The sequence below is a fragment of the Leptonotus elevatus genome, chromosome 2 (genome assembly GCF_054856555.1).
Source record: "Leptonotus elevatus isolate MCC_2025b chromosome 2, RoL_Lele_1.0, whole genome shotgun sequence".
In the NCBI taxonomy this organism is placed as follows: Eukaryota; Metazoa; Chordata; class Actinopteri; order Syngnathiformes; family Syngnathidae; genus Leptonotus; species Leptonotus elevatus.
In genome coordinates this window covers 15,331,387-15,351,700 of record NC_141240.1, presented here as the reverse complement: position 1 = coordinate 15,351,700, position 20,314 = coordinate 15,331,387, and the positions used below count along the sequence as shown (strand labels likewise).

The 20,314-nt window shown below is 40.4% G+C and overlaps 1 protein-coding gene across 2 annotated transcripts in view; it reads left to right on the top strand.

The window, feature by feature from the left end:
- mtcl2 (microtubule crosslinking factor 2) overlaps positions 1 to 20,314 on the top strand; it is a 63,567-nt gene that overhangs the window by 36,094 nt on the left and 7,159 nt on the right. For both annotated transcript variants that reach the window (XM_086068410.1, XM_086068409.1), the window contains exons 5-20: positions 3,695 to 3,757; positions 7,001 to 7,168; positions 7,254 to 7,407; positions 7,484 to 8,012; positions 8,635 to 8,935; positions 9,541 to 9,744; positions 12,030 to 12,167; positions 13,298 to 13,402; positions 13,699 to 13,929; positions 14,150 to 14,266; positions 14,348 to 14,515; positions 15,585 to 15,734; positions 15,825 to 15,926; positions 18,225 to 18,289; positions 18,367 to 18,514; positions 19,022 to 19,588. In XM_086068410.1, the coding sequence (XP_085924536.1) occupies positions 3,695 to 3,757; positions 7,001 to 7,168; positions 7,254 to 7,407; positions 7,484 to 8,012; positions 8,635 to 8,935; positions 9,541 to 9,744; positions 12,030 to 12,167; positions 13,298 to 13,402; positions 13,699 to 13,929; positions 14,150 to 14,266; positions 14,348 to 14,515; positions 15,585 to 15,734; positions 15,825 to 15,926; positions 18,225 to 18,289; positions 18,367 to 18,514; positions 19,022 to 19,588 (3,210 nt within the window). The remainder of the gene's footprint in view (positions 1 to 3,694; positions 3,758 to 7,000; positions 7,169 to 7,253; positions 7,408 to 7,483; positions 8,013 to 8,634; positions 8,936 to 9,540; positions 9,745 to 12,029; positions 12,168 to 13,297; positions 13,403 to 13,698; positions 13,930 to 14,149; positions 14,267 to 14,347; positions 14,516 to 15,584; positions 15,735 to 15,824; positions 15,927 to 18,224; positions 18,290 to 18,366; positions 18,515 to 19,021; positions 19,589 to 20,314) is intronic.

Genomic DNA, 20,314 nt, shown 5'->3' with positions numbered 1-20,314 from the left:
TAGCCGCAAGTAGCCTAGCAAACCACACCCACTTTCTTTTTGTGGGTCTGGACAGTCGGCCATGGAAAGCGATTCGGCTCCGTCCGAAAACAGGACGGCCCAATCAAATTCGTCTATTTGCGTGACGTCGTCTTCGTGAGCAACGTCGTTCTTCAGTCATCAAGTTTTCCCCGCAACGGCATTCACTACTGTCTCTCTTCAGCTCGTAACCATATTGAATTTTTACTCCGTCTCCGCAATAAATAAATAAATAAAAGACTTCAACGAGTCTGTTTCTGACGTCACATCCGCTCTTCGCTCATTGGTTCAGTCCACTGTCTGTTAGCTCAGATTTCCCCCGCCTCAGAAATGCCACTGATAGGGCGGTTGACCAGACTCACTCTCCGGCAAAGCCGCGAGTGAGTGGATTTCCAGGCTAACCCGCTGGTGCTTTAAAGTCAAGTCTTGAAAAGTGCTTACAATTGTGCTTTTTAAATTGTAAAAATGAACTTAAATTGAGTTTGCTTGTTAAATGAAGAAATAACATTGTTTTGCTGTAGCATGCTATTATAACTTAAAATGTTATCACCAAACAACTTCTTAACATCACATGATAAGGTGCAATAGTCATTTTGAATATCAGTATATACTGGCAAAATATCCCATTGACCAGATGTAAGGCGCTAATCTTGAAGATGGCTGCATGGAAATGCTTAAATATCTGGAAGAAAAAAAACATTAGCTATAAGTGCAATAACTATTGTGGTAAGTATAAATATAATATAAAAATGACATAAAAATTATATATACTGCTTCCCTTGTTGTATAAACAGCTATTTAAATGGAGAAAATGTAATTACAATGTAGATGAGTTTAGTTTGTTAAGCCTAAAAATATGAAGCAATAAGGGAACAAAATTATGTTTTGTTTGTCTGCTCTCGTTAATGAAACGAATCAAGCATTCGTTGCCCTTTGTTAGCCGCCCTGGTGCAAATTAAGTTCTTTGCCTCTCTCATCGCCCCTGCCTTTCTCTGTGTGGGCTTCCATTTGCGTACAGACACAAAAAACGCACATGGTGACACAATTAGTTATGCAACATGTTGTGAGACGAGCTCTTCAGACTGCACAGAGACGAGGTGCGACACTTTGCATAAATTTGCCTGACATAAATCCACACAGTCTTGGTACAAACTTACACTCCTTATTTTCCTCTGTCCCATTTGATCTTTTCATTGCACTCAGAGAGAGAGAGAGAGAGACATATCACCATATCAAATCATCCTGAAGTCTCTATCTATTTCACAATGAAGTCACTACCTATTTTCTATACTGCTAAGTGAACGACCAAAATAAAACATCTCTCAACAGCAGCAACATTTCTGCTCAGTCATCCACATGACTACTGGTGGTCCAGTGGGATACTCACAACCATAAACAGACCATAAACAGTACTGTGATGACATATGACCAAATAGCACAATAAACCACCAGGCACTGCTGGGAAATTTAAAAAAAGTAAAATTTTATCATATTTCATGTAAATCAAGCTGTCTTCATCACTTAAAGAGTAACTGTAGACCTGAAGGCAATGTGAGAACCAGCATGGGGTCATCACCTACTGCATATGTGTTGCTATACGTGATGAATAATTAATAATTAATTCATCCTTAGATAAAATTTGAAGATCAGCACACAAAACTGAAAATGGTCTTGAATGGAATGAGAAAAGGCCGGAAAACCGTAATTTGCAAAAATGAGAACTCCACAAACTAAATATATTATGTACCTGAGTAAAAGATGAAGGAAAAGGTGCATTAAAATATAGCAAGTATAAAGATCTTCATGTAATTTTTATAGTAAAACGTGTTCCATAGAATATTCCATATACAATTCAAATGCATCTGGTCCCTTAAAGCATCCTGATGAATTATTTAACTGATAGACTCACTTCAATTAAATTCTCCATAAAAAAATATTAAGCTTGATATGGACATACATATGCAGTAGTCTCTGCTGCTGCACCAATTGCCCGGCACATAAATATTGCACGATTTGCACATCCTTTGAAGATGTTCTAAATATACATGTACTGTAACTTTGTACAGTAGAGCATATTGCATAATCCATTCATGTGCATTATAATTTCATTTTCAAGTGTTTCCACTGCTATACAATCACGTAGCCTTGCAGCCACTTAAATTCACAGTGAGTATCATTTATATTCATTTAATTGACTTTCTTATGTGTTGCACAGACTCAAAGAGATGAGCCAACCGGCCTTGTTGTTTGAAAGTCAAGAACTGGACGAGTAAGACTCCGTGATGCCAGTCTTGTGTCAAGTATTGTGCCCTAACGCTACTCAGCCGAAAGCCTGATCAAGTTCAACTTCTAGCCAGAATCGATGATCCCATTAACAGGCAGGCTTATTGATGAGCCATTTAAGAGCCATAGACTGTCCGCATTGTGATAAATATAGCGTCAAGTGGGTTTGGGGGCACAAGGGGTAACAGGAATTTTGAGAACGTATTGGAAGGGAAGAACAGTGTGATGCAAAAAATGAAAAGGTCAGCATGTTGCCAAAAGAGTGATGAAGGGTTAAGGAGAATTGAACCTTCGGGATGGGCAGAGAATGAGCAGAAAAGAGGGAAGCGAGGAGCTAATCAAACCTGTGGAAAAGAAAACAAAAAACAAGGCAATGCTTTAAATGCTGACGATGTAAAAGTTACACTCCTCTAACATTTACTTGAAGCAAATCGTTTGGGAAAACACAGGGTTGGAAAAAACACCTCTATTATTTTTATTTATTTTTATTTTTCTATCCTCCCCTTCCGTCCCTCCCACCATTTTCCTCTTTTGTTGTTGTCCACTGCAGAGTAGCTTGTTTCCATGGAAACACAAGAGAGCCGTGATAAGCTTACTCGGCAGTGTGTGTGTTGCGTGTGTGTGCGCTGCTGAAGTGAATACAGGATGATGATTTATGAGTGTGTAATATGCTGAGCAGACACTTGGATGAACAGGCTGGTGTCTGTGACAAGAGTAGTTCATTAGCAACGTGAAGCAGTATTTGTAAGATTTCATCAGCTGGCTTTGAAATAGATTTTTTGTTTGGTTTTCATCTTCTATCGCTACTTCAAACTGTGTTGAATCAATGATCCAGAGGGAGATAGAACTGCAATACAGCTGTGGTTCCTCCTGCCAGTATTGTGTCATGTTATTGCTCCTAACAGTGTTGCCCTGGTGATAAGCACCGCCATGGTGATGATTATGTGCACAGCAATGACGACTGTACAACTAAAGGCCTGCTCTGTGTGTGGGTATGTGTGTGTGTTACTGTTTTCGTGGCTGTATGCTTCATTACATGAATGAAGTAACAGTTTTAAACATATATATATTTTCAAAGTTTAAAATCAATATTTGTCAGTTATCTAGTAAAATATAATTCTATTTGATCAGCTATGTTGTTTGATTGGTTAGTTAGCGTCTGCATGCATTGGGGTCAAGTGGGAGAGTGAATCAGAATGGGCTGCTGGGACAAAAGCACCCTGTTCTGTGTTGTGCATTACCACCACCTACAGGACTGGAGTGGAATAGTATTTTATTCATTATATAGTTAAACGTCATCAATGAAAAGAATGAGTGCAAAGTGCATTGCTGATCATGTGCATAAACATAATGATGAGTAGTATGAATATAACTTTTCCACTCTCACTTTCAGAACTCCCAGAAGAAAAGAGCAGCGCGACCCAACAACAAACCTGACAAGAAGCTCGCCCCACAGGTAACGCACTCAATAAAATAAATGGTGCAGAAAGACAGGCTGATTTATTGGCATTGAATGTCAATCAATCAATCAAAAAAAGCCTTTACTTAACCAGAAAGTAAAACCCAGTGTGACTGAGGTCTCACTTTCAAGGGTGGGCCGGCCAAGACGATGAGTCAACTCTGAAAGTCTTTCCAGGACAAAGGACCAAAAGTTTAAAAAAAATAAATAAATAAATAATTTCTCTTCCTGGCCTCAGTCCGCATGGATGGCACTTTAAAACACACGCTACTGGATCTGAGATTTGTGAAATTTTCAATCACGAAATTGGAGAAGATATAACGTGGCACATTTATTAGGAATTGGCTTATGCAAAAAAGTATACCAGTGCTGCAGCTTGCGTTTGGCAAGTGATGACCAACCAAATAAGTAGGAAAGATTACAGTGAGCCAGTGAGGTGTCCTACATGCTGAGTTTGTAATAAATTAGAGCTGCATGACAGAGTGGGTCGAGTTTAGCTGGGGCAGTGGAACAAGAAAATGTATTAGCTATGTCATCATAATCCATTTGTGACAGAAAAAGGCTCATAACCACAGAAGAAGAAGAAGAAAAGCATCAATTTTAGCCGATAAAAAGAAACCAACTGTGAACTTGAGGTTCTTGACTAATGCACTGACATGATATATAAAATCTGGATTGTTGTCCAGCCAGATGCCAAGATGTTTGTATGTCTTAACAAACCCAATATGAGTAAATAGAGAAGTTAGAGGTAGTTGACTTAGGTGGATCAAATACCATTGCTTTGGTTTTTCTAGCAATCAATAATATTTAGAGATTACGTATCGGTATCGAGCCGATATAGGGCATTACAGTATTTCAATGTATCGGTACTCGCAACAGCCAGTACTGGTATTGTGGCTTTTTTTCCCCATGTTATTTTAAGGAAAATATCTATATTGGGATACCGTATATACAGTATCAGGTTTTTCTTTAAAATTATTTGTCATTGGGGGGTTTTGGCCAAATTTTATGTATCAATAGTCGTATTGGTGACTTCAAGAGTTGAGTACTCATACTGATATTAGCCTGGAAAAAAAGTCCCAAAAGTCATCTTTAATAATCTTTATACTGTATAAAGTAATAAATAACATGCAGGTAGGAAACAAAATCAGACTCTAAATTTGAAACAGCAGCGTCAAGGGAGAGCAAATGACTGCAAAACTGTATCGTCAGCATACATATGATACTGTGAGTAATCTGATGTACCACCTTGTATGTTATCTACACATAGAAGAAAGAGAAGTGGTCCTAAAATTGAACACTGTGGAATATAATCACTTTGTAATAAAAGGAAAATATGGCATGCAATTGTTGGAAAAGTAATTGAACAAGAAGTTAGAATGACATCATACAAAAAAGTTAAATACCGCATCATATTTCAAATGGACTATTTCCCAGCAGCATGTGTATGAAAATAGCACAGGCCGCTGCAATTAAGTTCACATGCAAAAACGCTTGGAGTGATGCACTCCACAAAATATGGTGGACAAGCTGTACTGCAAATGTGCCATTTTGCCTTCATTTCAAAACAAATCAGGATTACATTTCCATTCTAATCATATTATTTATCCCCAAAAACTGCTACTAAAACAGTGCAAAACTCTTGTGAGAAGAGGTTCACAAATACAGTGTGGTATATTTTGTATACAGTGTTCATGTATCATTTAAATCATTGCAATTAAGATAATATGAGATAGAGTGGATGAGTGCGTTTTGGAGTATAGGAATCATTGTGCTCTTGTTTTGCACTATATTTAGGCCTACAACACACCGGAGCGGACAATTTCTGTATGCATAAGTGTGCACATTTTGTCCTTCAAGTGTCTCACTCTGCCCAAACCAATACCAACGTACACAGATAAATCCATGGCTCCTGTATTCGTTATTGTTTTTACCTCATCACTGCCAATTTCCTGCCCTTCATCTTTCTTTGTAGCTCTTGATTGACATGTTTGTCCCACTCATTGTTTTACATTGTTTGTATTGCAAAGATAAAACCGGCATTTAACTGAGATACAGACTTTACATGTCAAGACAAGAAGGAGCTGATCCTCTCATGGGCTTCCTGTCCAAAGCACATGCCATAAATGGTCGTGAATGTGCTGCCCCACATCTCACTTTATGTGTTTGGAAACACTTCCCAAGCTGTAACGCAAATACACCCACTCAGTTGCCAGGGAGGTGTGGTTGAACCGGTTTACCTCGGGTCAGTATCCACTCATATGAAAATGTTTATCCACGTTGGTAACTCAAAGCTCCTTTTGGTTGACTTACATTTGGAATAGGACTGACATCACAATCCTAATCAAAGCTCCTTAAAAAAAATACATCTCAAATGAAATGCATCTTAATGATTAATTACGTAAATGTGATGTCAGTTGGATCTGATTTAGTGTGAATTAAGATTGCTCGGTGCTGCTTGACAGGGGTCTGTGCAATTTATTTATTTTCTTTCTTCCATGCATAACCTGCCATGAAAACATATTCAAGCACAGCTAAAAATGTTCAATGAACTGCCGTGCAAATATGCTTCAGCTACAAAACCATAATTTCCTATGAATTACCTTCAAATGAACTCTTTGTCGAACTGCAGGTTTTGAAAAGAATGCAATTTTAGCACGGTGATGTTAAAGTCACCTTACTTATCTCATTCATTCCCAGCCATTTTCACTGAAGCAATCCCCTTCACTCCTGGCTGACTGGATTTTGACAGATTTTGCAAGGCCCACAGAATATTGTGTTCTATTGCTATAAAAGCATTAAACCTACCAAAAGTAAAATTAGAGTCTCTTCTTTCATCAGGAAAAAAATATATTTCTATCTGTTTCCGTTTTGCAGCAATTAGCATTATAATATAGCTAAGTCTCATAATTATTCACGAATCTATTTAGAACTGTGAGTAAATTAGCTTTTTTTCAACATGGCCCTGGTTGATCTCTTTTGCTCTGCCACCTGCTGGCCGTTTGTGTAATAACTACCATTTCTTCAACCGTTCTTTGCAGTTGAGAGGCTGCATCAAAGCCTTCTGTATGCTCTAGCATAAAAAATACGTCTTTGGGACACTTAAAACATTTAAACTAGAACGTATTTATACGTTTTTGGGAGCAAATAACAGACTTTTGGTATAGGAATCTTGCCAAGTGTTTGGGACTGAGTGCTCACTGTGTCGTTGTATGCTTGTCTTTTATTCCATCACCGCAGGAGGACAGCTCAGACCTGAAGTGTCAGCTCCACTTTGCCAAAGAGGAATCGGTCCTGATGTGCAAGAAGCTGACCAAACTGGTGAAGGACAGCGAGGCCATGAAGGAGGAGCTGGCCAAATACAGGTCTCTTTACGGGGACGTAGATGCCTCCATCACGGTAGAGGAGGTATTCATTGTTGAGCTTTTCGTGTTACTCTTATTTGTACAAAATAATCCTTCAAAATGAGCACATTTTATTTGACTCCGGTCAGGTTGCCGACTCACCCCACACCCGTGAGGCAGAGGTCAGAGTTCACCTGAAGCTTGTAGAAGAGGAGGCCAACCTGCTGAGTCGGCGAATTGTCGAGCTGGAGGTGGAGAACAGAGGTCTCAGAGCTGAAATGGACGATATGAAAGGGCCACAAGGTAGTGCTTTATCCCAATTTATGTTTATATTTTTATGCGTAACATCACCCCTGTTCTTCTTAAAATGGTCCTCAAGAACTTAGTGGCGTTGGAGGTGGTCCGAGTACAGGACCAGTCGTCGGGGTAAGCGCTTCATCTGAAAACGTCATGGAGCTTCAGAGACACCTCCAGTTTGTGGAGGAGGAAGCGGAGCTCCTGAGGAGGTCTCTGATGGAGATGGAAGAGCAGAACAAGCTCCTGATGAATGAAATCAACCGCTATAAATCCGAGCTGCCGCCGCCGACGGCGCCCCTCGCCTCCGGTTCGGTGACGTCGCTGACGGAAAGGCTGCTTCATGATGGATCGCTTCACTCCGCGCAGGAGGGAGCCGTGCTCATTAGCCCGGATGCGTCCCCCCATGAGGAAGAACTTCGAGTAGCGCGCCTTCAGATCGGAGAGCTAGGCGGGAAAGTGAAAAAGCTGCAGTATGAGAACCGAGTGCTCCTGTCCAACTTGCAGCGGTGTGACCTGGCTTCCTACCAGGTTCCGGCCTCCTCATCATCTTTACGAGTGGCTCTGGAGACGGACGAAGAGGCTGGAGATTCGGCTGAGTGTCTCCCTACCAGGTACTGTCAAAATGACTTGTACTTTAATCTTTGAGTTTTGATTATATTAACTCATTCAAACCCAAAAACGTGTAAATACGTTTTTAATGCTTTGTCCTTCACTCCCAAAAACATATTTATACGTTTTTTTTTAATGCAAGAGCATCCAGAAGGCTTTGATGCAGCTTCTGACATGAAGAGGTGGCTTATAGTAATGGTAGTTATAAAAAAAAAAATCCGCCAGGGTCATGTTGCAACAAGCTCTTTTTCCCTGTGTTTTGACCAGGAATGTGAATATTGATTAAACTTAGCTATATTATAATGCTAATTGCTGCAAAACATATACAAATGTACTTTTTTCCTGATGAAAGAAGAGACTCTAATCTTTCTTTTGGTTAGTTCAATTTATTTTATTTATTTTAATCAATAGAACATAATATTCTGTGGGCCTTGCAAAATCAGTCAAAATCCAGTAAAACAGCCGGAAGCAAAAGGGGGTTGCTTCAGTGAAAATGGCTGGGAGTGATTGAGTTAAATATTAGCAGTAGTAACCCGTTGCACCTTTTGCTCACTCATTCATAAAATAAAAGTTATTATTAGCTATGACTGATTTTTTAACAGTCTTTCCACCTTTTTCCACCAGTTCACCGCAGCGCAAAGAGCCCTTAGGGGTGGAGAACGCCTCACAGGAGGGCACGGAGCAAAACGGCAAGGTGGACAAAACTGCCAGGCCAAAAGCTTCACCCTTTGGCCTCCTTGAGCTGAAGGACCATGACGCTTTACTCGCCATGAGGGACCAGGCTCGCCTTGTTTCCACGGCAATACAGCTCCTCACCGCCCCGGAGTCCAACTGCCTGCCGTCCTCGCCGTCTATCTATCACAACGTTTGCAACAATGAGGGGGCACAATTGAGTGACTTGGAGAAAGTGCAGCCTCACTGCCAGGTATGTCTTTCTTTTTTTTCCTCTGAAGTTTGCTTTGAAGTAATTCAACACACACAAAAATCTCCTCCAAGCAGTACAATTTATAACACAAAAACAATAGTTGCATTTTTAGATTTAGAGTGGTCCCAAAACCATTTTTGGCACCCTATCCTCAATGCACAATTGTACGACCTAAGTAATGAAATGACAACATGAAAACATGAAAAGACAACAAAGCTTGTCTTGAAGTCAAATCAATACAGTAATAAAAAAAATGCCAGATGTCCAGCATTGTTGTGCTTTGTATGCTAAAATCTTGCTGTGTCGAGATCTCATCAATTTTTACCATGGCCGCAGTGAACCATAAGGCCAAAAAACAAAACAAAACTGACTCTCTATGACTTTATGGATACATGGCTTTTGAATATCAACATTTTAAGCTTTGCACAGTTATGTGTATAATTCGTTCTATTGATCTACACTTACTATTTTTTTTAAATAGCTGGACTTTTTTCACATAGAAGTTGAATGGAAGAGCCCCCCACCTCCCCCCTCCTTCCTCCCTCACATGGCTAACGTTGACTTGCATAACAAACAGTGTCATTGAACATCTGTGTCTCCGATAGATCTCTGAGCTTTCTGACTTGGCTGACAGGCCTCTGGTCGGCGCTCTGACCAGCAGGCTCCAGGCTCTGCACAGCCAGCTGCAGGTCTTCGTGGAGCGTGTCGACAACCTGGGTAAATCCTCACTCGGTGAGGGTCAATCTTCCTTGACCTCGTCATCCTGCGCTGAAAATGAGCATGACGCACTCAAGACTGCAAAAGAGAAGGTAAAACAAATGACGTTCACCCATTGTCGTCATTCTTCTTCATTCTGTTTATTTTCTTTGAAGCTTTTTTTGTTTCAGTTATTTTCCCTGCGCTCTGCTAAGTCCTACTTTCTGGGTTGATTTAACCATCCCCAATCCCATCGTTCTTGCAATGAATTTACAATGCATATTCAAATCTGACTCATTACCATAAAAATGATCCATATATTTTTTTGGGGGGGGGTTGGATTTACCAATGTCCTTAAAAAATTCAAATTAAAAAAGCTTTGCGAGAGTTATATGAGTCAGAGTTGAGCTGCTAATGTAAGCCTCCTTCTGTGGCCTCTGCATGCAGTTGGATCAACCTCCTAACCCAATTTTTACACACTGCTGTGGGCCTCAAATGGAGCCTAGTTGTTGTTGCATGCCATTGGTTTAATATTTATTTTCATAGTATGAATTAGGAGTACATTTTATTATACCGTACTTGTAACTATAGTAATATGTTGTACATGCTGCTTCTAATCCTTTTCAAATCTACTTGTGTGCAGTATGTAAGGTTAAAATATATTTACTATATATCATTTGAGTTTTTTTCTTTTTTGTATCTGATGAATTGATGTTGCTACATATCGCAGGCATGGGGCGGAATCCTTACATCCCTAAGAACGTCTCTTCTTTTTTTTTATACAAAAAACAGCTTAACAGTTGAGTCATTATTACCTCGTCCAAGAGAGCAAGCCGTTTTTAACACTTGAGATTGATGAGTAATTTATATTTAAAAAAAATAGCAGACCCACATCAGGACTGACCACTCGTATTAATTTGTGGAACAAAATATTCACTAAATTTGGACATGGGAGGTTTCAGCCCAACGCCACTGATATATTAATTAGCATCATTGTAAAATGTATCAAAGATCCTTCTCAAATAGTGGGAGGGCCCTTCTTTTTTTTTTAAATTGCTGTTCGAGAATGAGGTGCAATTGCATATCCGCTACTCTAGGTGGCAGTGGCGCTCTCATTTACAGAGGGGTGAGCAAGTAGATTAGCTTCTCTGCAGTGGCGTATAGACAACTGATCCAATTTATAGTCTAAGGTCAGGGGGTCTGCAACCTGCGGCTCTGGAGCCACATGTGGCTTTTTAGTCCCTCTCCTGTGACTTCCTGTGGATCTCAAAAAAATAATAATAATACTAGAAATTAATATTTAACATTTGTATTTTTTTAGATAAAATATTCATCAAATGAATTAATGATTTAAAAATATGTAAAGAGTAACTTTAAATATATATTTTTTAAATGTCAAGAGTCCAAATTTTTAAGACAAAAAGTTGTTGAATACGTTTTTAAAATTACCTAAAAAAGGAAGAGGAACAGCAGTTTTTTGGGCTAACAAAAAAAAAAATTGAAAATCACTGCATTAAGGGGATGTTGATATTAGTTATATCCCAATTGAGTTTTCACTGAAATGGGCTGTAGACTACATTTTTTCCAACCTTTCACAGCAAAACAGTATGGAAACATCCCACTTCTGTACAGTTATTTTGTTTTTATATTTATGTGTGTATTTTCAGACTTTTTAAAATACAGTAACCTTGGTTGGGAAGAAATACATGCTGCACAATTTGCGTTAAATGCCCTTTAGAAGATCATCACATTTCTATTTCACCATTTTTCTTGAACTCAATTGTGATATGATTTTTGAGCTAAGTGAAATAATTTTTAGACTCCATTAGAGGCCAATTCTGAGTCCAAACACCCCTCCCCTCCTTTTTTCTTCCTTTCCCTTCCTGTTGCACCACAACACTTTCTGCCATTTTTCACCCCCCCCATCTTTATCACACCTCACATCTCTTTTTCCACCTTTGCAATCATACTTCCAACGCTTCGTGTCGTGTCCCTCGCTTTGACCTTTCACTCGTACTCCTCTTGCTCTCTGTCCTTTCTCTCCCTTTTTCCCTCCTTCTGCCCTCTTGTGTGCTCCTCTGTGTCTGTGTCCTTCCCTCAGCCTTTCATTATTTCCTCTGTTTTGCTTTTCTTTTTTTTCTCCACACTCTCTTTCTCTTCTCTGACCAAGATCTTTTTCCTCTACATCCTTTTTTTTGTTATGTGAAAGCCACCAATTATTATTTTTGTATGTGTGTGTATATCGATATTTTTGTATTTGTTACCTTGTTTTGTTTTTTTATTGTTGTGTTTTGGCTTGCTTTTCCACCTCCTCTCGCCTTTTGTTCTCTATGATTTCTTCGTTTGTGTACTTGTTTTTCATTTCTTTCTTCATTGACTCGCCCACGCATGAATGCAGCAGCCTGATTGTAGGGACCAGTTGCAGCCAGGGTTCAAAGGCGAAACAGAGGAGAACGGTCATGCGGACGATGACAAGAAAAGAAAAAAGCACACTGAGCAAGCAGAGGAGGACGAGGAGGAGACACAAGATGGACTGGTAAGTAGCACAACTCTGATTTAGCACAGGACGCTTGTTGTTTTGGGACAAAATTTCCACATCAGTGGCATAACAGTAGAGCTGGTCTGAGTCACACTAAATGAAATAGCGCTATTTCCAGCTTTTCTGGAATGATCCACAGACCAGCCCTAAGAATTTGAGCTCTATTTTCACCAATGATGTAAGTCCATCTACAAAAGGCAGACAATGCTTGTGCTAGCGCGAGAATCAGGATCCGCCGGCATTTGTGCCCTGCCACAGATGCGCTGATGCACAGTTTTTCATCAGTTGACCTTATAATAATAATAGATAGTATATAGTGCACTTTACATTTGGATCTTTACATTTGGAAGTGCACAATCTCCGCTTCATCCTTCCCTAGCCTGTGAACAAGGCGTCAAGATGCTTGGACTCCTCCACTTAAACAAGCGCTATAGAAAATAGATGTATAATTAATTAGTCATCCATTAGGCCATCATAATTTATGAATGTAATATTTAGCTCAAATTAAATCAATGTATCACATGCTAAGAATGTTATTTATTAGCCAAGTTACCTCTGTTACGCCTCTATTGCTACCAGCAAATTCGGAGGTCGACTGTCTCTTGCAGGGATGGGCCATCAATTCATCTTACCACATTAGAGAGAGATGCACAAATCCAAGCGGCCCTTTTCACAAATAATGAGTTGCACAGACTTTTTTTTTTTTACAGCCCTGCTTTCACACAGGACAGCAAAGCCTGGTTTGATGGGCAGTGTGAAAGGGGCTTTTGATAGCAATTTGAGTACATTGTACTCTTAGGCACACTACTGGAAGTACTGAGGGGCAATGGCAGCACTGCCCCACCAGATTCAGCAGATGACTCTTTCTTTTTCAGTGCATTATGTGCTGAAAAGATGTAAAGATGTTCAGTTAATTTGCTTGAGTGTGTGAGAAGACTATAAGGGTGTGTTGCGTTATTGTATTGTGCATTCCTCACACTGTTCTCTCGCTTCCTCCACTCTTTTATTCATTCCCTTTCATTGCATACCTGCCATACTGTTTGCTTCCATGTCCACTCTCATCATGCATCTTTCCTTTTTCCCTTACCAACCGCATCCAAACTCGCTTTTCCCCCAAATCTGTCCAGCCCAGTGATTCCCGTGCCAAGCCGTGCGAGGCAGATGCTCCCGCTCAAGAGGAGCTGGAGAAGGAGACGGAGGCTCAGAGAGAAATGACACAAAAATTCTCACAGGTCTGTCATGTGTCACACAGTCGCACATTGGTAAATCATTCTCTGAAAAAGTAAAATGGCACTTCAAGGCCAAATAATTGTAATATGCATGCAATGATGTGTTTTCACTGAATTATGTATCTGATCACCATAATCAAATTGTTCACCGGCAACATGGATGTTGTTCCGCAAAACAAACACGTTCTAATATTGTAATAAGGTCACCTAGTTACGGAATCAGATCCTTCATATCATCATGAAGAGCATGAAAATTGGCCCAGGTACTGTAACTTTTTCAAACTCTCCCAATTTCTCAGCTGCACGAGAAGCAGCAGAAGGCTCTGCTCCGCCGGGACTTCCAGCTTCAGAGTTTAGGCCTGCAGGCTCGGCTGCAGCACAAGTTATGGGGCCAAGAGAGGACACTGCTGGTACAAGAGTCACAGCACCTCAAACAAGCGCTGTTGCTCCTCAGCCTCAAGCTACGCTGCTTCCTCAAACACTGGAGGATGGGATGCAAGAAGGAAACTGAGTGGAAAGACATCCTGGAGGTACGGGGGAAGAAGTACAACTTTTTAAGTATGCTATTGTAACATGGGGTGTCAGCTAAAAAGTTGGAAGAATTACACTGCCATACTCAAGGTGAAACATTTAAGGGAAATTGTTTCTGAATTGGCAGGCAAAATAAATCTAAATCCAAAAATGAAGACCATGCGTTTTATGTCATTGAAGGCTGAAGTAAGCAATCCTGCTCTTTGTTTGGTTACATAGATGAACAACCTAAAGGACCTCTACCTTTTATTGGAAGAGGACAACCTGGCAAGTCCCGTGCACTTAACCGGGAAAAAGACCGATGGTGACGAACCAGCACTTAGCCCAGCAATAAAGGTTGGTGGCATGCATGCATAAACACTTGCTTGCCTATTTCCAAATCACACTCTCAACATGGATTCATTTTTCGCTCTTTAGTTGAGTACTGTGAGCAGCACTCTGGCGGACCTAAAGGTGGCGCTGCAGGACCTGAGTGGTGAGCTGCGGCAGGAGCAGCAAGGCTCCCAGGAACTCACCCAGCAGTTTGCGAAGGCCAAGGCATCATGGGAAGTGGAAAGGACCGAACTTAAAAGCCTCATTACGCAGGTGGGCTATTTGGAATTACAAACCCTCAAAAAGATAACCAAACTTTGAAGGCACACTCTGCCCACATTAGATAGGTAGGTAAAAAGGTTTGCAACTGAATGTCACCCATCTGTCTAGGTTTGTGTTTCCTAATCTATTTTGAGCCAAGGAACATATTTTACATTTGGAAAGTCTCACAGGACGCCACCAAATGAAAATGTAACACAAAGTACATATACGGAAAAAATGATACTCTCGTATCACAAATGTTATTGTGAAATCTAGGCCTGTTTAGTTGAACGCAAAGCGCAGGAATTGAAGACACACCCACCGAGTTCTTCTTCAGCAGCTCTGCCATCTAGTTGGGCGAACATTTAATTGTGCAGCCTGTCACTATACGTACCTGGCATTGATAGATAAACAAAGATGTAGTATATTATTAGTAGTATCTTAGGACCAATTAAGTGAAACTGGATATAATGATTGCACACTAAAGTGTCGTGACATAGTTGGTTAGGTTTGAATTCATTGATCTAAGTGTACGCGCTTCCAATTAAGACTCATTTCGCTAGTAGGAATTTTCATTAAAGTGCTGTCCTGGAATTTGCCCAAAATGGTAACTTCAAACCACAATGGCCGACCTCCTGTTTGATTTCCAACATGGCTCATTGAATTTTTTTTCACGTATGTTTAATTTATAGCACAATTTACATCATAGACTTCATAGAGTTCAAAATTTTAACAGTGTCTGTGGATCTTGAAAAAGTCTGATATTAGATTTTCCAAATGGAAGGCCTTAATTGGTCATATAAAATGACACTTCATAGCCTTCATTGGCCGTTGGAAGGTCTTACAAACTCCCCGCTGTTGTCTAATTGTGTCAGAACAGCTGACGAATAAAAATAATTCTTCAAAGAGCTGTTAAAAAGCACACAGAGGGAAAGACACTTTAAAATGGGCTAATTAATTATCCATAAAGTTTTGGATTCTTCTGCATGATTACCGGGACATTAGCGAAATGGATGAATTACCACATCTTTAAATGTTCTCTCTTTAACACAATTCTGTGATTTTTTTCTTTCTTTCCTAGCTTGAAACCAAAGCAGCCAAAGCAGCCACTCTGTCCTCTGCCGACGCAATGGACCCGCCTGACCTGAAGGTGGCACTAAAGAGGGAGCGTGAGGAGCACCAGCACCTTCTCGCTGAGTCCTACGCAGCCGTGATGGATTTGACCAAACAGGTGGACAGACAGACTGATAGACGGTATCATTAGACTATTTAGAGGGCATGTTGCTCAATGATCCTCTTTTTTGTCTCTCTGTCATGACAGATTCAGATCGGAGAGAGAAACTGGAGCAGGGAGAAGCTGGAGCTGTTAGAGCGGTTCAGCCAGGAGAGAGCAGAGTGGAAGCAGAGGCTGAGAGAGGCCAAGGTATGCGTGTGCGTGTGTGTCATAGATAAGAAGTGTGTGCCTCGAGATGATGAGAGTTGGAAGTGGATGATGGCGTGATAAGAGTTTCCTTGGCAGTCCTTCCATCAGATGTGTTTCTGTCATGGGTCACATCAGTTCCCCGCTATATTTGATGTTTTATTGAAAATTCAGAAAAAGACACCATTGGAGAGTCATCACTTTTTTTCAGCTTACATCTTTTGACAGGAGTTTCTCAACAAAGTGAAGAGTCATTAGCTTAGGGATCAGTAAAATAATCATTAGTCATTTAATTGATGGTTTATATTATGTCAATTGCGTTTTAGTGGGATGGCTTTTCAAAACTGATACTATGACATGATAGCATCAATTTAGTTGGGATGTAACGATAACGGCAATATCGTGATATGATGTTGCAATATTACAATTTCCACAATATTGTCAAAAAAGCAGCACATCATTTGAAAAGTCCCTGTTGTTTTCCATTTGTGCAGTTCCAGCACCCTCTGGTGGTTGGTTTATTAGTGCAGTTGAATTTTAATTAGGCATGTGTTTGCCCATCTACATTTAAGAACCATGCTAATGGCCACATGAAGGGAAACCGAACATGTTTGAGATCCTTTCACAAATTGACTCAATTCACAATGTGTGTGTGCACTAGCAAGTAAGTGCCTCCCTCAATATTGAGTGTTGTTATTGATTGCAGGCTGTTTATGCGCATTAAGGTCAATTAAACCTTAAACTATTTGAACAATATGTATAATTATGACCTCAGCTAATAAGCTTTTTATAGACGAGGTCACGAGTCAATTAAAATAAAATGACTGGACAAGCCTATTTTTGTCACTGTTGTGTACAAAAACACAATATTGTGGGGGGGTTTCCAATGTTTTGTTTTGTTTTACAATATCATGAGTTTTATACAGTACAGTAAGCTTTTTTTTTAATATTGCCTACCTCCCCACAGTATTGTGATAATTATCGTATCGTGAGGTTCATATGCTGGTATGGTGGTCATATAGTGGTAATATTAAAATTGTGACGTTTGGATATCGTTACATCCCTACAATAGTGCTATAATGTGCAAGTATTTCAGTTTCATATCAAAGCCACACCCTGATTGGAAAAATGACTGGCCACATGTAAGCAAGATGGATGCCAAGTTGCAGACTTGTGTTCCTGCCAATTCTGTTGTCCTTGGCATAAGTTTTGGCTCTGAACACTCGGTAAAAAAAATAATGTGAAAACATTTAGGTTTGACAGCAAAAGATTTTACCTATCATTTCCAGGCATTTACATGTGGATCGGATACGCCTTTCAATATGATAATATTTCGTAAGAGCAAAAATATTGGTGCATGTGATTGACAGGTGTGTTCTACGATAAATACATTTACAGATTTGTGAAGACTTGTGAGAGTTGTAACCAACAATAAAAAAAGAAGAGAGCTGTGTATGGCTAAAAGCAAGCCATTTAAAGCGATGACAAATCGAAAATCAATCAAACATAGAACATAGCCTGTACAGCTGTTTGTAGTGTTCTGAAAAAGCACGAAACCACTGCTGTATTGAGTAACGTCAAAAGGGTAGACGTTTTTGTGACGTCAGAAATAACCTCAATAGGGCAGATGTGAAGTTGGTGGTTTTTGTAACCGGAAGTATAGATGGAGATGCGACACCAGTCGAATGTGAAGACCAGGCTGGAATGGGAAAATTGTTGCAGAAAGTTTAATGAACTGATGAGTCCGACTCGAAGGTTTACCTTGAAGTGATGGAAACTGTTTCCGAATTGTGTATCAGATCCAGATGTTAATACCTTCAAATAAAAGCCGAAATGTTTATCATTTTTTTGATGGAAAAACCCACATGTAAAAATAAAGAAATTGGTGTGTTTGTTGTAGTTCTTAAGGAAGGGATGGTAATTGTTTTGTTTGGTTAAACACATGTTGAACATCCGCCTGAGCAACTGCCAAGCTACTGCAACATGACGTGCACACTACAGTTAGTGCACGCCATTGAATGGTCTTCATTACATTTGATCCTCTTTTAAGCTTGAACTTTAACACCCCCATCTGGACAGTGTGTGTAAATGAAACTTGAAGGCTGGAGAGATTGTGGCGCACATGTGTCGGCATGCAACAGTACAAATACCAAAAAGGTTATGGAGTCAACAAATATTCATCCATCCAGTTTCTGCTGACTTTTGGCGGGAGGACGGGTACACCCTAAACTGGTTGCCAGCACATCACTGCATTCAAATATCATGAAGACTGACATAGTGTGTTTTTCTCTATGTCCACAGTCAAAGTCTTCAGGCGCTGAGTCCTCTGCAGACTCGCATGTCACCAATGGAGCAGGGTCACCCAGGTTAGCACTCAGCATATCAATACATGGAGAGTGTTTGTGAGCATCACGTTTGAATTGCAATGTGTTTTTATGTAAAGGACCAAATCCACACTAGAGCTAGATGACCCCGAATTCTGGACCACGGCTGACCTGAGTGGCTTGGTCCAGTTAGCAGCTCCGCCTCAAGTGATTTGTCCACAGCTGAGTGACTCCAACAAGAAGAATTGGACCTGTCTGACTGATGAGGTCAATAACACAATTATTGTGAATAGTTTTTCAACCTGAGATCATCTGGCCTGTTGCTTTCACATCTGTAGGTCATTTTCTTTGTTCCAAATCAGCTGATTGTGTTTGTAAACAGAATGAACTCCCAATTTTGCTTAACCTGTGCAATGTGAACACAAAATGGGCGATGTTGACTACGCTTTGGATTGGTGTTGTATAGACGGAGGCCTTGAACGATTTTCAAACGAAAGTGTCACGTGAACCTAAAAAGAGAGCTGTTTTTACTCTTGGTTTACATCCCTCCGTCTTTTTCAGCAGTCCAAACGGTCCATTCGTCAGCATTTGGCATATGTAAACCAAATTGAGGCGATCACTTGATGTAAAGTGGACCAGAAAGAAAGCACATTGAGAAGTTTAGCAAATGTATAAAATTGCAGTGTGTGTGAAAATACACTATAATTGACATTGTCAACTGAAAGATGCAAGTGTGGAGGTTCTAACGACTTTCCCTGATATGGATCTTCTCAGACTCCAGATGTCGGGGAAACCTGTAAAACTTGGGATGGCCCCAGCGCCAGTGTCTCCTGCAGCAACTTGGTGGGGTCACAACTGGATCTGGGGTCCGTCCAGAGGAGCCACACAGCTCCAGAAAGCACCGGAATCCGGATGTACTACAGCCCCCCCGCAGTCCGACGCATGGAGCAGCAACGAAGTAAGCGGGAGACCAACGAGACGCGCGAGAACCCCAACGGTAGCTCTCCCCTCGGTCCGAGTGTCTCCGAGGCGGGCCCGGCTGAACTGCAGCAGCCCTCGTCATGCTTTTCGTCGTCTTATGAGCAGTGGCTGAGCTCGCTATCCAAGCAGCATCGAGAACTGCTGGAGAGCAGGAGCGCATGCGCTGCCACTTCTGTCACCGCTATGGTCGACAATGGCTCGGCTAACGGCCTGGCTGATGGGATGACCTCACCGACGTTCCACGACTTGGAAATGGGGGAGATTTCAGCAAACTTGAGCGATGACATGAAAGAGATGACCAACTGTGTGCGCCAAGCCATTCGCTCCTCATCTCTGGAGAGGAAATCTGGCAAGGAACCTGTAAGTCAACTCATTGCTACCCTATTTAAATGATACTTAGGCATTTTTTATAGCATTTATGGTACCTACTTTTTTCAGGTTTGTAAACACACTTTAAAATAATACAAATACAATAAAAAAGCATTTAAGATATTGAAAAAGAGAAAGAGCAGTGAATGAAACAAAAATAATCTTATAGTCTTAAAATGCTGGATTAGAAAGGATTGAATCATTCAATTAATCTCTAATATCTTCAGCAAAAATTAGGCTGATCTTGAAACACTTCCTGTTTTCTTTTCATTCAAATTAACAATGTTTAACACGATCGTGTGATCCCACCTTGTAAAGTAAATCACAAAATGAGCATATTAATTGACAAAGAAATATGTGCAACCTGTTGACTGTACATATTAGCTATGGATTGGTATCGTGACTTGAGTGCTCCAACATACAAATCTTTTCGAGTTATGATCCATCGCTTGGTTGATTTTTATTTTATTTTTTCTTTGTGTTGCAAGTCAACATTTGAGTTACAAGAGCTGGGAGGCCACATCTCACACTTAGATGCTCACACACACACTAACATCCCTACCCGACTGTAGACTCATATCACTCATTAGGCCACGCCCCTTAAAGGCACACATCCAACACAGAAGTAATATAGTACATAACCATAATTGTATTTAGTGATCAGAGTAGAGGTGCAACAATGAATCGATCGATGAACAACAAATTCATTGTTCAACT